We start from the raw sequence: 18,583 nt of genomic DNA on the forward strand, positions 1-18,583 counted from the left end.
CAAGATCGCAGTTTCTTCGAATACTAAATTTAATGAAAACATATTTTTATCATGTTTTTTTGGTCGATCTTGATCTTCAACAACAACAAAAAAAAACCCACACATAATACAAAAAGCACACCCCCCCTTTTCAAAAAACACACAAGAAAAAAAAGCCACCAACCGGGAAAGTGTGTGCAAAAGGGGGGGGGAGGGGGCGAAGAGAAGGCATTCACTAGGTGGGAGAGATGAACATGAACTGTTTTCCCCCCCTTTAAACTCCTGGGAGAGAAAGAGATCCACTCTCCCTCTCTTCTCTTTTCAGTGAAATATAACACACATTCAGATCCCAGAGCTTTCAGACAGTCTCAACTGATAGACAGACACATCGAGCTGCTTTTCCTGCTTCAGATTTTACTCCTCCCCCTCTTGCCAACGTCACCCTGACAATTACAAATAGGTCTCACACAAACCATACCTGTCAATCTTTTTAATTGCTTTGTTTTCTTTTTTTTTTCCTAGGGCTAAACAATATGACAGAAAAAGAAGTCTTAATACAGCATAATATAAGAGATTTCACATGTGAGGCAGACATTTGGGGATTATAATCCACTTACTAATATTCTAAACCAACTTAGGCAGAAATCTACTTTCTACTGGTTTAAAAGGCATGTGATAGCTTCTTTGGTTGTCTTTTCATCACACACACACGGACCCCTGTATTTGAGATTGTAGCCCCCTTTCCCATTTGTTGTGACTTCTTAGCTTTGAGGGATTGGGAGGGTGGGGTGTTTGGGGATTTTATTGGAGTTTGGGGGGCATGTTGATAAATTCTATTTCATATACTGCAAAAAAAAATGGATATTTTTCTGGTTATTTTAAATATGCAAAATTTTACACCATAGACCTAGTTCATCATAAAAGACTGTTGAAAATACTTAATTTGGCTCCTCTATGAAAAGTGAATTGATTTTTTGGTCAATAGCAAGCAATTAAGAAGTGAATTGACACCATAGTACTGGACATCATTCTAGCTGAGTTATAAAATGAACTCTTCATACATCATTGCAACATCTCCAATTCAATTAACTCCCTCGGCATCACCACCTAGAAGTTCAACATGTTTATGTGCTCTGGGAATTTGGCCCACTGGCTTCCAACATGTGCTTTTTCTCCCAGTGGCAAATCGTGCAGAAGCTACTTAGAACACTAATGGGCAAACGAGAAAGCCAGGCCAAAATAAATAAAGAAACTAAGTTCAAGATACTTTCTTGGGACGTGAAAGGGTTGGGAGGGGGAACTGGAAGGGGAGATAAATGATGCACCGTCCACCCCCAAATAGTAATCATTACCAGAACATTCAGCGGGGACCTTCTTTTCTTTTTGGAAAGAAGTTAAGGACCCAGTGAATAGGGCGGCCACCGTTCTCTAAACTAAGATGCTCTCCCCCTGCCCAAGATCACCGCTCTGCTGGTGGTTGCTAAGTGGCTCTGGGTTGATTCGTACCACCTTGCAAGGAAGTGAACATTTCGCACGGGAAGGGGAGGCGCCTGTGACAGCAGCCCCAGCTCTTCTGCAGCTTCTAATAACAACATTAGATTAGCTACAACTTCTGCACTCCGGGTTTATTGATCTTATCATTTTGTTTTCTCTCCTTTTCTGTTCAGAGGAGTGCAATCCGTCTTTTTTTTTTTCATCCTTTTTTTTTTTCTTAATACTGAGACAGTACAGAGCAGTAGGGATATCCGGCGCATTTCTTGGAAGGGTGGGAAGATAGAATCCCTTGGCGTGCAGATTTCAAAACAAAACAAACCAGAAACATTAAAGGAGAAGTGGATGTGGAAGGGGGGGAGGCGAGAAGGAGTCGCTTGCAGGAGTGGGGGGGGCACATTTTTCTCCCGTACACTGAGCAGTGGCAGAGCTCCCCGGCTGCACCGTTGCGATCGTCTAGATTCTCAGGGATGTGTGTAGTGTAGGGGGGATGTGTGTAGTGTAGGGGGGTTGTGTGTCAGGGTGTGGCTGAGATTTTAGGTTCGCACCCATGGGTGTGCATGCACACGGGCACAGCGGCGATCAGAGAGGTTTCGCAAGACTTGACTGTTTTTTTTTGGAAGGAGGTGTGTTTGAGTTTTTTTTTCCTAGCCAGGGTCCGGGGCAAGCGAGCTGAACTTGGTCATTTCAAGTTCGAGGCTGCACGGAGGAACAGCCCAGGAGGGTGGCGTGGGGGCGTCCGTTGTTTCGGAGTTGTGTGCGCGAGGAGAACGCCAACAGGCTGGCAGGGCGGCTTCATTGCGCAGGCTGTATTTACATACACAAATCTCGTAAGGAAAAAGGGAAGCGAGATCGCGAACCCCTTTCTCTCTCGAGGACTTTGGGGTGGGGGGAGATAGGGTGTAGAATAGGAAGAAAGGGAGGGGGTTTTGAGTCAAAGTGGGGGAGGAGAGTGTGGAGGAGGGGCAGACCTGCCTCTGCTTAGGGGGAAAAAAGAAAGAAAACAGCTTCTGTGCTGTGCAAGATCCGGGCTTGGAGAGAGTGAGTGTGTGTGTGTGTGTGTGTGAATGTGTGTGGAGGAGAGGGGGAGGGGACTTGGGCAAAGGTTGTATAGGTGAGAAGGAAAGACAGGAGGTCGCGGGCAGGGGGGCGATGAGGGCGACTGCTGCTGCTCTCGCTGCTACTGCAATTGTAAGGAGTGGGGCTTCTCTGTGGCCGAGGTGCCGGGGCTCCGCACTGCCAATGCACCCGCCGCCGCGGCCACTCCGCCCGCAGATTTGCCACGCTGATCCCCGGCTGCCAACCTCCCCTGCCACCGCCCGGCCTATCGTGGACATGTCCTATGCACGCCACTTTCTGGATTTCCAGGGCTCCTCCATCTCCAAGTTCATGCAGAAACTGGTAGTGACCCAGCTGAGCCCCAACTTCAAAGAAGCCGTTACCCTTCTTCGGGACTGCCCGGTGCCCCTCCCAGGGGACGGAGACCTCCTCGTCCGAAACAGGTGAGCTGGAACGGGGGTCCTTCCCCAGCGTTCTCACCCCTGCACTACTAAAACCTTGCCTTCTCCCTTTTGTGCCTCCTGTCCTGGTTTACTCCCGAGTTCTTGTCTTTAGCAAAACTCATTGTGGTCCTACTTTCAATTTTTCTCATTCTCTCTTAATTTCCCAATCTCTTAAAAAAAAAAATGTCTTTTACTGTTGCCGTCTGTGCTCTCTGTCTACGTCTCCCTCTCACTGTCTCTGTCTCTCTCTCTCTGTCTCTCCCCCACTTTTTCACTCTCATCTTTGCTGCCTCTCAGTGTGTCTCTCTCATACATCCAGACTGACTTACTATGATCCTATAAAGTTGTACCAGCCGCCATCTGGCGAATGTTAATTTAATTTTATTGTTGTTGTTGTGAATATCGGCTGCCAGAATGTCCTGATACTTTCGGGGCTGTTTTAATTTGGGATTCCCCTCCCCTCCCCCACCGCCTTACCCCTCCCCTCCCCACCCCCAAAATAAAACAAACGCGACCCAGAAGGGGAAGCTCCCCTCCCGTCCCACCACACATACACACACACACACTGACACATGCACACACTGACACATGCACACACTGACACATACACATTCTCCATTATTTGACTTATAATCTTTAGGAATGAGAAGGAGCAACATGGAAATAAACCAGCGATTTTATGTAAAGTATACAGGAAGAGGCTGAGAAAGCAGGATGTCTTTTCCTTGTCCCTCCCAGGTTTGTGGAAGCTTTGCTGTGGTGTCTGTGTCGTGAGTGTGTTGATGTACATCTGCTTATGCTTTTTATCAATGTTGTTTGGTTATTGTCTACCCCTGTCATATAAAATCCATGCATTCTGCGTATTGGTTCTGATGCATCCACCCCGTATCTGTTGTGTCTTTATCGTCTGCAGGATAGATAGTCGAGTTTGGGGGGTTTGTGTGTGTGTGTTTTCTCTTTCTGAATACACTGAACATAACTGCATTTGTTGTGTGCACGTGCTTTACAGTTGTCTACACATCCATTGGAAAGTCCCTGTGTTACAGTCTTGGTGTGTCTGTCCGTTCTAACCCTGTGCCCCCCATTCTCACCCTCCTCGATGTTTTCTCCACCTCACTAACCTTTAGTAAGTAGTGAATCAACAGGAGAGGACTCCCAAACAGTCTGTCAATGCCATCCTGTCCCTGTCACTCATAGCGGTCTTAGTCACTGCCATTACCTTGGTCCTCCTTCCCATAAACTGTGCAGCTATATAGGAGGCTTCTTCGTACTGTCATCCCCAAAATATCCAGCCGTACCACTTTTTAGAAAATGTAGTGCTGATGAAACATCTCCATGTCTGTGAAATGCAATTTGAATTGTTAAGGGATTGCGTGTTTTTAATGAAATACCCTGATGGGGAATGAGAGGGTTAAACGGAGATTTTAAGGTGTTTTAAATATTCTGCTGCAGATATTGTAGCCCGATCTCGAGATTGGTTCATACATACCTAAGATTTCGAGAACACAACGTGCGTTTCCCTAAAGTGCCTAATGTGACTTTTTATCTCTCCATTTTGTAAATAGTACCAGACTTTTAAAATAGTTCTGGGTGATTTAAGAAGTCGTAGGATGATAGATATACCGTTAGAAGAGTGAGAGCTGTAAAAACTTTTGGAAATCCTGTTGGGATTGCTGTGGGTAATTCAGTCCTCGGAGGGGTGGAAGTAATGGCTTGGGTTGGGTGAGGGTGTCTGGTTGTTTGAGAGATTTCTCGTTAATTACCAAGTCTGCAAGTTTGAAAATGGAACTGTAATGAATGAATCTACTTCATTGTGTAATGAAATGTCCGGACTTTAGATTTTAAAGAAAAGGGCTGTACTAGGGAGAGAACCCCTTTTTCCCATGTTTAAGAAAAATTGGTTTTGTGCTTGAATTTAGAGATATCATATACTTAATATATATTATATACATAATACACACACACACACACACACACACACACACGTGCATATATATTTATAAATGGGAGCAAAGAAGAGATGAGAACCAGCATTAGAGTGGAAGCTAAATTGTCCTGTAAAACTTTAACCCGATGTATTGAGGGTTCATGCTCTCCGGTAGCCTCTCTCTCCTACAAAGAATAGTAATAGCTGAAAACTCCAAGCACCTTCAACACCCAAAGGCTAGACAGTCTCACTTTTTGAATGAGGTTGGGAGATGAAAGTGGGAGAAGACTGTGAGAAGTTACACATATAGACTATTCAGGCTGTGTCTCTCAGATGGGGGAAACGGCTGTTTGGCATTCATCACCACCTCAACTCCTTCACCACCACCTTTTACCTATGAATTTTAACTGGTTACTTGTATGTTTTTTTCCCTGTCAGACCCCTCCCCTCTCCTGTCTCCCTCTTCCCCTGGGGACTTCTCAGGCATTGCCTGATGGTGTCTGCCCAGCAGACTGAGGGGACAGCTCTGCTGAATGAGGGTTACATAGGATTGTTCCCAGGATTTAAGTAACTTTGTATCCCAGATGCAGTTTATCAGAATGTAAACCACAAGTTTGAAGGTCACCAGCTTGGATTAAATGCCTTTTAATTTTTCTCTCAAATATAGAGCATTTTACTTAATATAAATATTTGTTTAAAAAAATAAAATTGTTAGAACAGACTTTTTCCTCCGGAGCTGCCACAGGAAGAGAAAGGGACCAATTCGTCCCTCTCTCCGCCCACATACACACTTTCCCCCTCTCTACTTCACTGTCGTTGCCGCTTTGGAAAACCTGCTCCCTCCCCAAAGAGTAGGAAAAATCCCTCAATTAATTTCATCTCGCAAGCCAATTTCAGTGGAGATGGCATCCTATAGGATTTTTAAAAATAAAATGTAGTTTTAATAATTTATTGGCGGTTTGTTCACTTTAATGGTAATCCACCTCCTGAACATTATTAATTGGATTGAAATTTTATGCAAACAACCCTCATTTTTATTATAAAATATGATTTGGAATTGATGATTTAATACATAAGCCCCTCTCCCCTTTTTATAAATACATAAGATAGTGTTTTGCTTTTTTTTCTTTTCTTTCTAACTTTTTTTTTTGGAGGAAGCCATTTGCCCATCTTATTTCATTTGAACTGAGAAACAGCTAAAATCTTTGTTCAAAGAGAAATGCTTTTAAACTAGAAATCGATTTAGAACACTAAACTTTGTCATTTCAGGAGAATGAGAGGAGGACATAAAGTCCTAAAGGTACATATTTATGCCATAAAAGTCATTTTCCAATTTTCACCTTCCCTTGTTATGTTGTGGAGGACAACTCCCACTGCCCTCCTTTTCTGTATCAATGTTTAAAAAAAAAACAACCCACCACCCATAGTTTGTTATATGCTGTCCTTGAGCTTTTTGTAAAAACAATTTATTTCGTTTCAAAAATATTTTTAAACGATGTCTTTGCTGAGGTTTCAGATAATTGATCAGAGAATTTGTTAAAATACCAAAGAAGGTGGTGAGATTTTTTTTAATTTTTTGATGCATGTTTTGTTGATTACAGTAAGGAAAAAAAATATCCGGGCTTTTAAATGGTCTGTGGATGACTTTGTTTTGTCTTCCTGTGTTTAGGGCTTTTGCTCTGGATTTGTCTTGGATTTTGTTTTTTACTAATAGAGTAGTTTTTCCCCTCCCCTCTGCAAGATCATCCTATTTTCACAATAAACAAGACGAAGGGGTTCAACACTTTTTAGTATAAATAAACTGAGTGACTCAAGAAGAGTGTATAATTATTTGGGAAAAGCTAGCACCAAAAAAAAAAAAAACCTGTGCTTTTTTCTAGTGCTCCTAAATTTCAATTTTTAAAAAAGCCGATTCAATCAAATTGCTAGACTCACACATTAAAATGAACACATTTTAATTTGGGAAGGAGTCGTGGAAATAGAGACGTTAGCAAACTATTGCAGTCCCCTTGTAGAATTTCTTTATTTCAGTTTTCTTGTTTTCTATCTTTGCCAATCCTTGCTTTCCCCTACCCCCAATCTTTTCATCTCTTTCTTGATGCTCTTGAACTTGTTTCTAGTTTTTAAATGAAGGTAGCTGGTGGTCTAAGAGAATTCCTCTTAGCTACCCTCAAATGGCAAAAAGTAAGCAAGGGAGGCCTCTGGACAACATGATTCCCTTAAACTGCTGCATTTGATCATCTGAACATGGGGAGGGGAAAACCAAAGAGGGGAGGGTGAATCCTCACTGAAGGATGTATGGGGTGGACTTCTAGGAGGATTGGAAAATATGGGGATTGGATAATAAGAGGGTTGGTAGCCCACTGGCCCAAAGAATCTTTTCACACGAAGGAAGCAGCTTTAAAAGATTGGAGTGTAGTGGGGGAGGAGGGCAGAAAGAGAGAGCCGCAAAACCAAAAATTAAAGTCAAAAGACTGGCAAAGAGTATACAGTGAATGCACGGCACCTCCCTCCTCACTCCTTTTACCCCTGAAAACTTATGAGCTGTTAGTCTCATGTGTATTTGCAGACCCGACTTAAAAAAAAGAAATAGCTTAGATTGCCTGAGCTGCTTCTTGCCTCAACATTACCCCCAGCACGTGCTCTATTTCTTTGCATCCCCTCACCCATTCCCCCTTTATCATGTTTCTCCCTCAGCTAAGCCACAGAAAAGATGCAAGATGTGGCTCTTTATGGAACCATGGCTGAAATGGTCACCAGGAGGGAAAAGATTGAAAGGGCTAGAGAGTTGAATTGAAATGTCTCTGTAATCTGAAGGGGTCTCACCTCACCCTGCGCCTAATATTAGCATCCTTGACTGTCTGCCCACTCTTCTCCTTTTTCACGGAGCCCCAACCCAGCAGGACACCTCTCTCATTAGACCAGAGCTCAGACTTTTAAGTATTTTATTCTTTGTTTTAAAAGCTTGTGGTAGTGTTAATGGGAATAGGGGGTATAACAGGAAAAAGACGGTTGACAAGTCTCTTAAGACAGAACGTAAATAAGGTGGATAACCAAAATCAGGACCTTCTCATGCCCTGTTTCTGCCACTGAAATCTTTGTCTTTACCATCTTTTCTCCTTCTTCTTGGGACTCCCTAGGGATCAAGCTTCAGCAGTGCCAGCCCCCCACAGACAGAGAGAGTGAAGGTAGTGCCACCACTGTTGGTGTGTGGAAGTAAAAGTTAAGAAAAAAGATTTGGGATCTCATCTTGTTTTTGTTTTTGTTACTATCCTGATATTGATGCTAATATTATAAATGCTTTGGGTGTTATTTTATTTTTCTTTTTTCAGCTAACATCCAAAAAGGTAATTGTAGGCCACCTCCTCAACTCCTAGGCTCTAACAAACAGACTCCCAGATATTTAGCCACATCTTACAGCCTCCATTTTGCCCTTCTTATCTCCATTTCCAAGACTTTGACTTACTTTTATGAGTCTTCATGGCGTTATTTTCCTTTCTTCCCTTTTCTTCTGCCTTCACCTCTGAGTGGAATTATAGAGAAATGGGGGGTAAGAGCTGTTACCGAGGAAAGGTGGGGAAAAGAAATAGCAGTTTTGTTTTGTTTTTCTCCTCCTCTTCATCCTTCCCCCTCCACCCCTATACAGATGTGACCAGACACCTGAAGAGCAACATATTTAAAACGTTTGAGAGAAACCAGTGGGTGTGGAGTACTATACCAGAAAGTTAGAGCAAAGGCTGCCTGTGCCCTGGAAGGAATCTCACAGCATTAAAATCACTCCCACCCAGTTTAGGGCTTTGAAGAAATAAGGGAGAGTGTTAAATAGGCCAGCACTAGAACAAGGTTTTAGGGTGTTGATCTAGTACTGGCATAGGAAGGGTTAATTTTGAGAAACTAGGCAAAGAGGAGAAAACATTAGGTTACAATAGTAGTAACCCTCTCCTTTCCACCAAAAAAAAGAAAGAAACCCCACCCAAAATTCTCTCTATTGCTATAATCCTTTCCTTAAAGCTGCTTTGCAATCTAAAGCAGAGATACCAATAAACCTTGCAACTTGGCTATTATCAGGTCTCTCGGTGATGTCCTTGAAGGTCCATGGTCTTTTCTAGAAGCTAATCTTTTATTTTTCTTTCTTTTTTTTCTGGGTTGTTTTTTTTTTTTTGAGATGTGGTGGGATAGAGAGTAGTAGAGTAGGTGAGAGTGGACCTTGGGAACTGTGTAAATTTAAGGGCAAGATAACAGATGTTTTTCTTCTCTAAAGACAGAATGTAGTTATCATGGGTCAAATTAGAAAAAGGAAAAATCGTCATTTTAACCACTTTCCATTCTTCTGCATCAGATAAATGTAGGAAATGAAGTAGCAGGTTAATAGGACCTTATGTGTGTTGTGCTGACTTGTGAAACCAACCTAATAGAGGCAAAAATAATTTTATGAGATCTCATTATTATATATGTAAATGTCAGTGCTTATATCTATATACGTACGATATAGAAATACATAGCATTTTAAAACACAAGGCTTATTGGCTGTATTTGAATATTACTTGTCCCCCTTGCCCTGGACAGTTTAGCTTACTGTGACAATTAGAAATGAATCCTTTGAAAATGACATACTTACAGATTTCTGCGTGCCACCAGATACTGTAATCTTCTCATTTTACTACAAGTGGAAATGGTATTTTTTAAGGCTTTTCAGTAACATGCCTGAGCTGTCTCCTGACATTTTCTAATTCTGGTTATCTAATTCTTTTTTTTCTGTATATATCAAGATATTTTTGTTATGAGCTCTACTAAGATGAAAAATCCTTATAAAAATAAAACCCCTCCAATTAAATTAAATCCTGATAGCAAAATGAAAGTAATCATCTGGTATTAATCATCTTATATCTATGCCTCTCACTGAGGTGGAGAATATACATACATATATTATATATATATACACACACATATATGTGTGTATGTTTATATACATATATATATGCAGAGAGAGAGAGAGAGAGAGAGAGAGAACTGGCATTCCTTTTCATCCGAAAAAGACTAAAAAAACACTGGGTATTCAACATTCCAAATGTTTTTGAGACTATTTTGATTTAATTAATCAGATTGCTTGTTTTTTACACTGGAATTCAAGAAATCAAAAAGAAAAATTTGCTGTAACCACTCCCAACATTTTTTAAAGCTTCTCTACAGTAACATGCTGCAGCCAATGACCTTGTACATCACATCAATCCTGGATAATATCATTGTCATTAATATTATCTGAAGTATTAATTTGTTGCCAAAATCAATACAAGTCTACTTCCTTATATATGTTTTATCCCATAGTGTTGCATTTATATCTTTGGTAAGAGGTCTATTAATTTTCAAGCCATACCCACATATGAAATTTCTATGTAGTGTAAGGCTTAGGAGGACTTAGAGGTTTGTTTTTCTTCTTCTTTTTTTTTCCTTTTTTAAAAAATTGGCATGCTGGGGAAAAATAACTTCTTGGGGTTTAGAAATTATGTGGAACAATTTCTAGGCTGATGAAACCCTAAAGTATGCCAAAAGCTTGATCTAAAATCACTGTTATACTAATGTGTGTTTAATTTTCTCTTTAGTTTTACAGAACTGAGTTGGGGGGGTTGTCTTTTGGGTTTGTTTTTTTTTTTTTCCAAAAAATGTATCTGAATGTATATTGTGGTTACCCCTTCCTTAATAGCTTTAATCAGAAAAAATTTTCCACATGACATTTAAAATTCTTAACAAAGAAAATATCTTAACCTATTTTTGTTTTCTTCTAGATTTGTTGGTGTTAATGCGTCTGACATAAACTTCTCAGCTGGTCGCTATGATGCTTCACTTAAGCTTCCATTTGACTTAGGTTTTGAAGGTATTGGGGAGGTAGTAGCCTTAGGCCTCACTGCTAGTGCCCAGTACACAATTGGTCAAACTGTGGCTTACTTGTCAAATGGTTCTTTTGCTGAATATACAGTCGTGCCCGCCAAAGTGGCAATTCCAGTACCCACTGTGAAACCTGAGTACCTTACCTTGCTTCTAAGTGGCACTACTGCATACATCAGTCTGAAGGAGCTTGGAAAAATGTCTGAGGGGAAGAAAGTTTTGGTGACAGCCGCAGCTGGGGGGACTGGACAGTTTGCCGTGCAGCTTGCAAAGAAGGCAAAATGCCATGTAATTGGAACCTGCTCCTCTGCTGAAAAGTCTGGGTTTTTGAAATCTATCGGCTGTGACCTTCCCATCAACTATAAGACTGAGAATGTTGGTGCTGTCCTTAAAAGGGAGTACCCAGAAGGTGTGGACCTAGTATATGAATCTGTTGGTGGAGAGATGTTTGACATGGCTGTCAACGCCTTAGCTATCAAAGGGCGCTTGATAATTATTGGGTATATCTCTGGCTACCAAAATTCTACTGGCCTTTCGCCTATTAAAGCAGGGACTTTGCCAGGCAAACTGCTGAAGAAATCTGCCAGTGTCCACGGTTTCTTCTTGTACCATTACCTTTCTGAGTATCGAAAGGCCATGGACCACTTGCTCAAGATGTATGAAAGTCAAGAACTGGTTTGTGAGGTGGACCTTGGAGACTTGTCTCCAGGGGGCAAGTTTATTGGCTTGGAGTCTATATTCCGTGCTGTAGATTACATGTACATGGGAAAAAACACTGGAAAAGTTGTAGTTGAATTACCTCACTCTGTCAACAGTAAGCTGTAAAAACAGAACAATGATATAAATCAAAAGAGAAAGAAAATGGACACTTTATGCCCCAGAATTACTAAAAACAATTTATTTTATTTGAGAGTGGATAGAATTTTTTTTTTAGAAAGCAATAAGGTGTTAATGAACAGGTTTCTCTCTTTTTCTCACTTAAAGAAGGAGTTTAAATAAAACATACTGTGTCAGTGGCTGAGAATATTTAAGTGCCTATATTTGATTCCTTAGTTTACATAATCTCAAACAGTTTTATACTAGATTCTTCATTTGTTCTGGGAATCTGATCTGTTCTAATCGGTCTTCAGTTTGAGATTTAAAAAGCAATTTTGAAAACGCTAGATTATTTTTTTCTTTTATTTTTCTTAAGTGTCACTTAACATTCATGGTAAAAAGTATTCCATACATAGGGGCAGTTGGAGATTCTCAAGGAAAGAGAAATTGATTATCTTAGTAACAAATATATGTAACCACAAGTGTCCTTCCGAAATATACCATAGTATTATTTACATGTAATCTGAAGGCATTGGAAGAAGTTTCTCTTTTAAAAAATAGCTTTGAAAATTCATTACAAAGGACACATTCTGTAGAATTACAAGAAAATAAAAGGATCACAACACTTTGTATTCATTAGAGGAAAACATGGTATATGCTCAGCAAGTGTTTAAATGATGACAAGATACAGAAAATATAAGGGAAAAAAACGTTGATTAAAAAAGCAGTCAATAGCGATAGATTTTTTGTTGTTGTTTGGCATAAAGGGTATATTAAAGAGTTTTGTGCACACTAGGGACTTAAATAATAAAAAGCAAATTAAGAGCAAAATTTACCACATGTGTGTTGGGGGTAGGGTGGGAATTAAATCATAATATTGCCAATAATAGAAACACATGAAACTGTGGTCAGTAACTGGTTCTGTCTGCTCTGATAACTCAAAATGCCATGTTGATGTTGGTAAGAAGGGATGGATCCTTTCACTCACCACCAGCACTTTCCTGCAGCCACCTACCTCCTATGGCAAGTAACAATGGATGTGATCAGAAGCTGGCTATGTGCCTCTATGTCTTCTAAATCACATCGGTCTGAAGCTCATGGACTTGCCTTTAACCTTCAACACACTAATGAACTTGCTTCTAATTTAATTGTTGTGCTGGAATTTCAAAATGCCTTTCCAGAGTAAGGTAAATCTCTACCAGGTCATATTTTTTTTTAAGTGTTATAGGCAAGTGTAACTGTCATATCATATACAGTATAATTAAAGTTGCTCAGGGAAAAGTTTGTATCCATATTTGAAAATATTATTTTCTTTCCTTCAATCTGAGGAGGAAAGAAATTCTCCTGCTGAATGGCTGTTAGTATCTATTTTACAAGATTTACTCATTTTCAGGTACCTAATGTAGCTGCTAGCATGCATGCACAACAATACAATTTATATGGTAAATGGAACCAAATAATGGCTTCACTGAATGTTATGGCTGCACTGAAGGGAAATGTCACGGTAAATAGCTGCCAAATTATGGATCACGCCGAAGTGTCACAACTGCACTAAAGACAGATAGCACTAGAGGCTATTGCCGCTGTGACGCTTTTGAGTTATGAGGAAGAGGAGCAGCCTCATGTGAGGCTCTTTGTGTGCTCATTATAGCAAAGGGTTACTGGTGCAGAGTACAAGAAAACCCCATCCAATGTGGAGGTTGGATATTAATCTGTCCCTTTCAGATCTAACAGCTGTAGCAAAACGGAAAGAGTCTCTGCTTTCTTTGCTTTTAGACACACAAACAAAGGGGGGAAAACAGGTTTTATGAATGTAATTGTGTACAGGAAATGACTGGTGATGGAAAAATGTTGTAATAAAATAATCTAATCAAAGAATATTATTAAATTTAACATAGTATGTGTCTGAAAGGTTTAGTTGCTTCTTATGCAGATAGATGTGTGAATATAAGCAATAATGCACTTTCTGCCTTTGTAAAGACTTGAGTAGTAAGGACATTACCAACTAAATTGCTTCTTCTAAACTGAAGTGAGTCCCGGTTTCTTTCATTTTAATGGGCGGGTAATAAAGATGAAAGACTAACATTTTAACTGATGGATCCCTTAAGCTACAGAATAGAAATTTATTATGTTTCGAGGGGATGTGCTAAATTCAGCTCTGGAAGAAGAAGAAGGAAAAGCCAAACGCCCAGGTTTAAAATAAAATATAAACTGAAACTCTCATGGTGCCCCACCCTACCCACCCCCACCCCCACACACCAAGAGTGGGAAACTACCATGCATACTGTTTTCATTTATTCTTCGAAAACAAGCATGAGTGATTTCACCCATTCAGATAATACCAAAAATGTGTTTAAACTTTTTTTCTTGAAAAATGATTTGTAAATTGAGGGTCACAGTTCAACATTAGTTTCTCCCTTCTGGAATCATGGTTCAAACTGAAATAAGTTTGATGGTCCAAACACCTTCCTTACTGGACTATATTACATATCACCAAAAGTACCATCCATAATTCAGTTCAATTGTCAGTCTTTGTTTTAGAGAAGGGACTAGGGACGAACAATCATGGTGGATAAATTATTTCCCAATTCTCAGTGTGGCCTCCCCTTCACGTCAGCCATAAGGTCATTGGCAGGGCAGCGTGGGGGGAGCTCGCTTCTCATACACTTGCTATGTGGAGAAATGAAGGCTTTTCAACAATTAATTACAATTAGACTGCTGCTTCTGAAAATGAAACTCGACTTCTTGGGCACTTTTTACATGCAAAAATACCAACTAAACAAATGTCATTGGGCCCTTTTTATTATGACTGTCTTGTTAAGTTCAGTCTATTTAAGCAGGAAAACCAAATAATGCATGCTGCTCAGAAAAGATTTTTTTAAAAAGACTCAAAGAAGTTCCACAATAGAGTTCATATAAAATGCTTCTTATAATACTTCATCAGAATAAGATTTCTATAGAATTGGGGGGGAGTCTTTGAATGGTAGTTAGTGGATTATCCACCATTTATCTTGCATACATGGAAATGGCAAGTAGCTGCTTTTTATTAAAGAAAAAATCTGCATTATGTACTTCAGGAACATTTTAACTAATGAGTATGTAATGTCCTGAGTACAGCACAGAACTCTTTTTTGTGTTCACAACCACAAGATCCTGGAAACTTGACAAATGATACCATTTAAGACGGATGCCTGCCTTAGGGACCTGTTTGGGGGCTTCCTGTTCTGGCTTTTATTTGAGTAACATTTGTAATTGCCACCGGATCTGTACCTATGTAGTGTTTTAACCCCTTCACATAGTTACCAATTAACATGAATTCGATAGGTTGGTGGTTTCCATTAAAAGGTAGGGAGAGACTGAATGGTATTGATAAGGTTTTTACCCCCTTATCGAAAACTAATTCAGTGAATAGACATACGTGATGAATGCCACTCGTTGGAATTAACAGATCAAGACCAACCTAAATAAATAAGAAACTTTCAGAATAAAATGCAGTAATGGAAAATAAGTACTACCAGATTTGTATGAAGATACTTTCCAAAGGGAAGCTTCATAAATGTAGCCAAGGTTCAAAACATCTGTCCCCTGTATCTATCAACATTCTGTACATTTCTTTACCTTTTCTTGTTTGATGAAGATAGGCTCATTGATCTATGATATAAAATGATCTTTCTGTATTTATTAGCAGATTTTATTTGATATATTTTTATTTCAATGTTAGATTTTCAGTAACTAGAAAATCTTGGAGAACAGGACCAAATTTGGAGGTTTTTCTAGGAAGGAAAATTCTAACTTGTAAACACAAGAAACAATCTATAAATTCTTGTTTTAGTCTATAGCCACATTTTAAAAAACACTAAATTCTGCTTTCCTTTCACTAAGCATTTAGCATCTTGACTGCCAATTATTAAAATCAGTATTCAATATGAGAACTATTGCATTTATGTAGACAATGCATGGAAAATGAGCAAAATATCCAAGTTGTTGAACGTAAGATGATAATAGGTTGAAAAGAAGCATATATTAATCCATGTAATTTTTTACAAGATAATTTATTTTCAGAGCAAATGAAATAATATACAAATATGTATGTTCTAAGATTGGTTTGCAGTTCTCTTAACTATATTTAAATAAATGATGAGATATTACTAACATGATCAAAAATGTACTTTAAGTAGATGCTGTCTTGGAATCAAAACTTTGATGCAGGATAAATAAAACTGGCTTTTGTATTTTTTTTTTTTTAGATCTACTCTCTAGATTTTAAAAGTGCACCCCTAGGGGAAATATCAGACTCATGAAATTTTTCATGAATTCTCCAAGCAGTAAAGTAGAACTTGAAGAACAGTTTGGGGATACTAATATATACCTCATATGTTCTGGGAGGCAGAAAGCCAAAAACTGAATTTTTCAACTGCCCCCAAAAGCAAAAGTTTCCCTGGAAAGGCACTATGTTACAGTGTCTTTCTGCCAACATGAAATTAAAATAATAATTAAAACAAACCCTGCTGACTACTAGTGCTATCCAATTAAAAAAGAAGCATTTGTGCCTAGAGTTCAAAGAAATGTTTCATGGAAGCAATATGGCAGGAGAGTAGAGTAGGTAGGTTTTTTTGGCCTGCCTGGATAAGGAGCTGAGTGACTGAACAGTTCCTTTGGTCAGTGGAAAATGTGGAAAGGTAAAGGTATATTTGGGGTGTTTGGTTCCATTTTGCCCTCCTGGTGCTGGGTAGGAAATCACAAGAAGTAGGCCTGCTTGATCCCCACAGTAGTGAGAGGGGTCTGTAAATAATTGCTTCTTGGGCAGGTAAAAAAAATTATGGCGTTTGAATGAAAGGAAACATAGATATTTTCTAATCCAGAAGTATCAAATTCACTGACCATAAAACTCCCAAGTGCTGAAGAACCCAACTGAAATGTAGTTGGGAAATATTGTATTAAATAAATAAAAATACAATACCACATAGATAATGTTAATTTATGATTTTCTAAGTCATTATGCAGGGCAGTTAGGTGGCTCAGTAGATAGAACGCCAAGCCTGGAATCAGGAAGACTCATCTTCCTAAGTTCAAATCTGGCCTCAGACACTAGCTGGTGACCCTGGGCAAGTCACTTAACCCTATTTGCCTCAGTTTTCTCATCTGTAAAATGAGCTGGAGATGGAAATGGCAAACCACTCCAGAATCATTGCCAAGAAAATACCTAATGGGGTTGCGAAGAGTGGGACATGATTGAATAACAAAAAGTCATTACGCAGCTTATGAGGGTCTATTACTATTTGAGTTTGATGCCACTGAAATCCAAACCCCTTGTCGTACAAAGAAGGAAAATTCCATACTAGAGATATAAATGATACGGAAAGAACACTGGCTCTTGAATCAAAGGATGCCAGTTCAAATCTCTTCTCTGACATTATCTATATGATCTTGGACAAGTAACTTAACCTTCAGGTTCCTTATCTACAAAATGGGCAAGATTTGATTAGGTGCCCTCTGAAGCCCCTTCTGGCTTTAGATCTGTGATCCTTTGAACCCAAGGGCCATATAACGAATTAGAAACAGAGCCATGATTAACATCTAGTTCTATTTACTGACTCTCAGGCTGGTGCCCTTTCCAATATACTAAAACAGAGATGTTGAACACTCTGCCTGAGGACTGCAGGTGGCCTACACATGTAGCAAACCAGATTAGAATTTAATTGGGAAATATTTAACAAAATAAGTAAAAATACAATAGGACATAGATAATGTTAACATATAGTTTTCTATGTCAATCTATGGCAGGCAGGAATCCTTCTGTTTGTTTTACTGTGCTCTTCAATCTCAATATCACTACATTAGACTATCCCTGTATTGCCCCTTTTGTAACTGATACGTCTTTCTAGCAGGTGACTGGTGGTATTTATTGAAAAAAGAAAACAGAGAACCAAACTCATTATTTACACAGTTACTTAGCAGGAATGTGTGTGTGTGTGTGTGTGTATTTATGTGTATATAACAGCTCTGACTGAAAGAGTAAAAGCCCATTAATACCCCTCACCTCTCCATGGTATAATGGAAACATCACTGTATTTTCAAAGGCAGAAAGCCTTGATGTGAATTCTGGCTCTATTATTTACTACCTATGTCTCTTGGACAAGCTATTCCCTTTCTGGGCTTTAAATTTCTCATCTGTAAAATGAGAGGTTTGTTCTGGAGGATCTTGAAAGTCTTTAATCCTATGATTATTCCAATAGGAGTTGTAAGCCTATATTATCTGGGAGAGCAGATCAAACTGTGCCACCAGATCTTTGGAAACCAAAGACTTGAAGGAATCAGTGGTTGAACCCTCAGGTTCTCCGCAGTTTTCTACCAGGTCCCCAAGTTCCCTCTTATGTGTTGTCTTTCTCAGAAAGTAAGCTCCCTGGGGCCAAGGACTGTTTTGGGTTGTTTTTTGCTTTTTGTTGGTTTGGTTTTTTTTTGTAACCCAGAATGCTTGGCACAGTGCTTGGTACATAGTAAGTGTTTAATAAATGCTTGTTGATTGACTGAATTGAACATTAATTTAGATTTGGGGGGATGGGGGTAGGGGAAGCAGATGACTGTAACTTTACGCTTGCAACTCCAATAAAAATTTTCAGAAAAGGTATCCATGTGTCATTTTCTCTAAGAAATGCAGGCTCCAGCTTTTGTTGTCATAGCCGTAATTATCATCATCATCAGATATTTCTAAATCTACTGTTTATGCTTGTGCTATTGAATTTAAGATGGTAGCAATGTACTTGTAACAATCTTTATCTTAGAATTAAGAGGAGAAAACCAAATATACAACTAACCATTCAGCATTAATTTACTATTGTAAATTTCTATCAAATGAGAGAGTTGGAATAGATCAGTATTTCTCAAATTTTTTGGTCAGAGGACTCCTTAAGATTTTCAAAAACTATTTAGACTCCCCCAAAGAGCTTTTGATTATTTGGGTTATATCAATCTATATTATATTAGA

General features: G+C 39.2%; 1 protein-coding gene and 1 long non-coding RNA gene across 6 annotated transcripts in view; one reads left to right on the top strand and one right to left on the bottom strand.

The window, feature by feature from the left end:
- LOC140500956 (uncharacterized) overlaps positions 1-353 on the bottom strand; it is a 617-nt gene extending 264 nt beyond the window's left edge. Inside the window, exon 1 of the long non-coding RNA XR_011965989.1 lies at positions 164-353. This is a non-coding gene — a long non-coding RNA (uncharacterized lncRNA). The remainder of the gene's footprint in view (positions 1-163) is intronic.
- PTGR3 (prostaglandin reductase 3) overlaps positions 1-13,627 on the top strand; it is a 14,981-nt gene extending 1,354 nt beyond the window's left edge. Inside the window, exons 1-3 of one of the 5 annotated variants that reach the window (XM_072604080.1) lie at positions 1,814-2,300; positions 2,746-2,972; positions 10,683-13,627. In XM_072604080.1, the coding sequence (XP_072460181.1) occupies positions 2,031-2,300; positions 2,746-2,972; positions 10,683-11,607 (1,422 nt within the window). In that variant the 5' untranslated portion in view covers positions 1,814-2,030 and the 3' untranslated portion in view covers positions 11,608-13,627. The other 4 variants (XM_072604081.1, XM_072604083.1, XM_072604084.1 and 1 more) reach the window with 4 other exon arrangements.
- The last annotated feature ends 4,956 nt before the right edge of the window (positions 13,628-18,583 follow it).

The sequence above is a fragment of the Notamacropus eugenii genome, chromosome 4 (genome assembly GCF_028372415.1).
Source record: "Notamacropus eugenii isolate mMacEug1 chromosome 4, mMacEug1.pri_v2, whole genome shotgun sequence".
Classification (NCBI taxonomy): Eukaryota; Metazoa; Chordata; class Mammalia; order Diprotodontia; family Macropodidae; genus Notamacropus; species Notamacropus eugenii.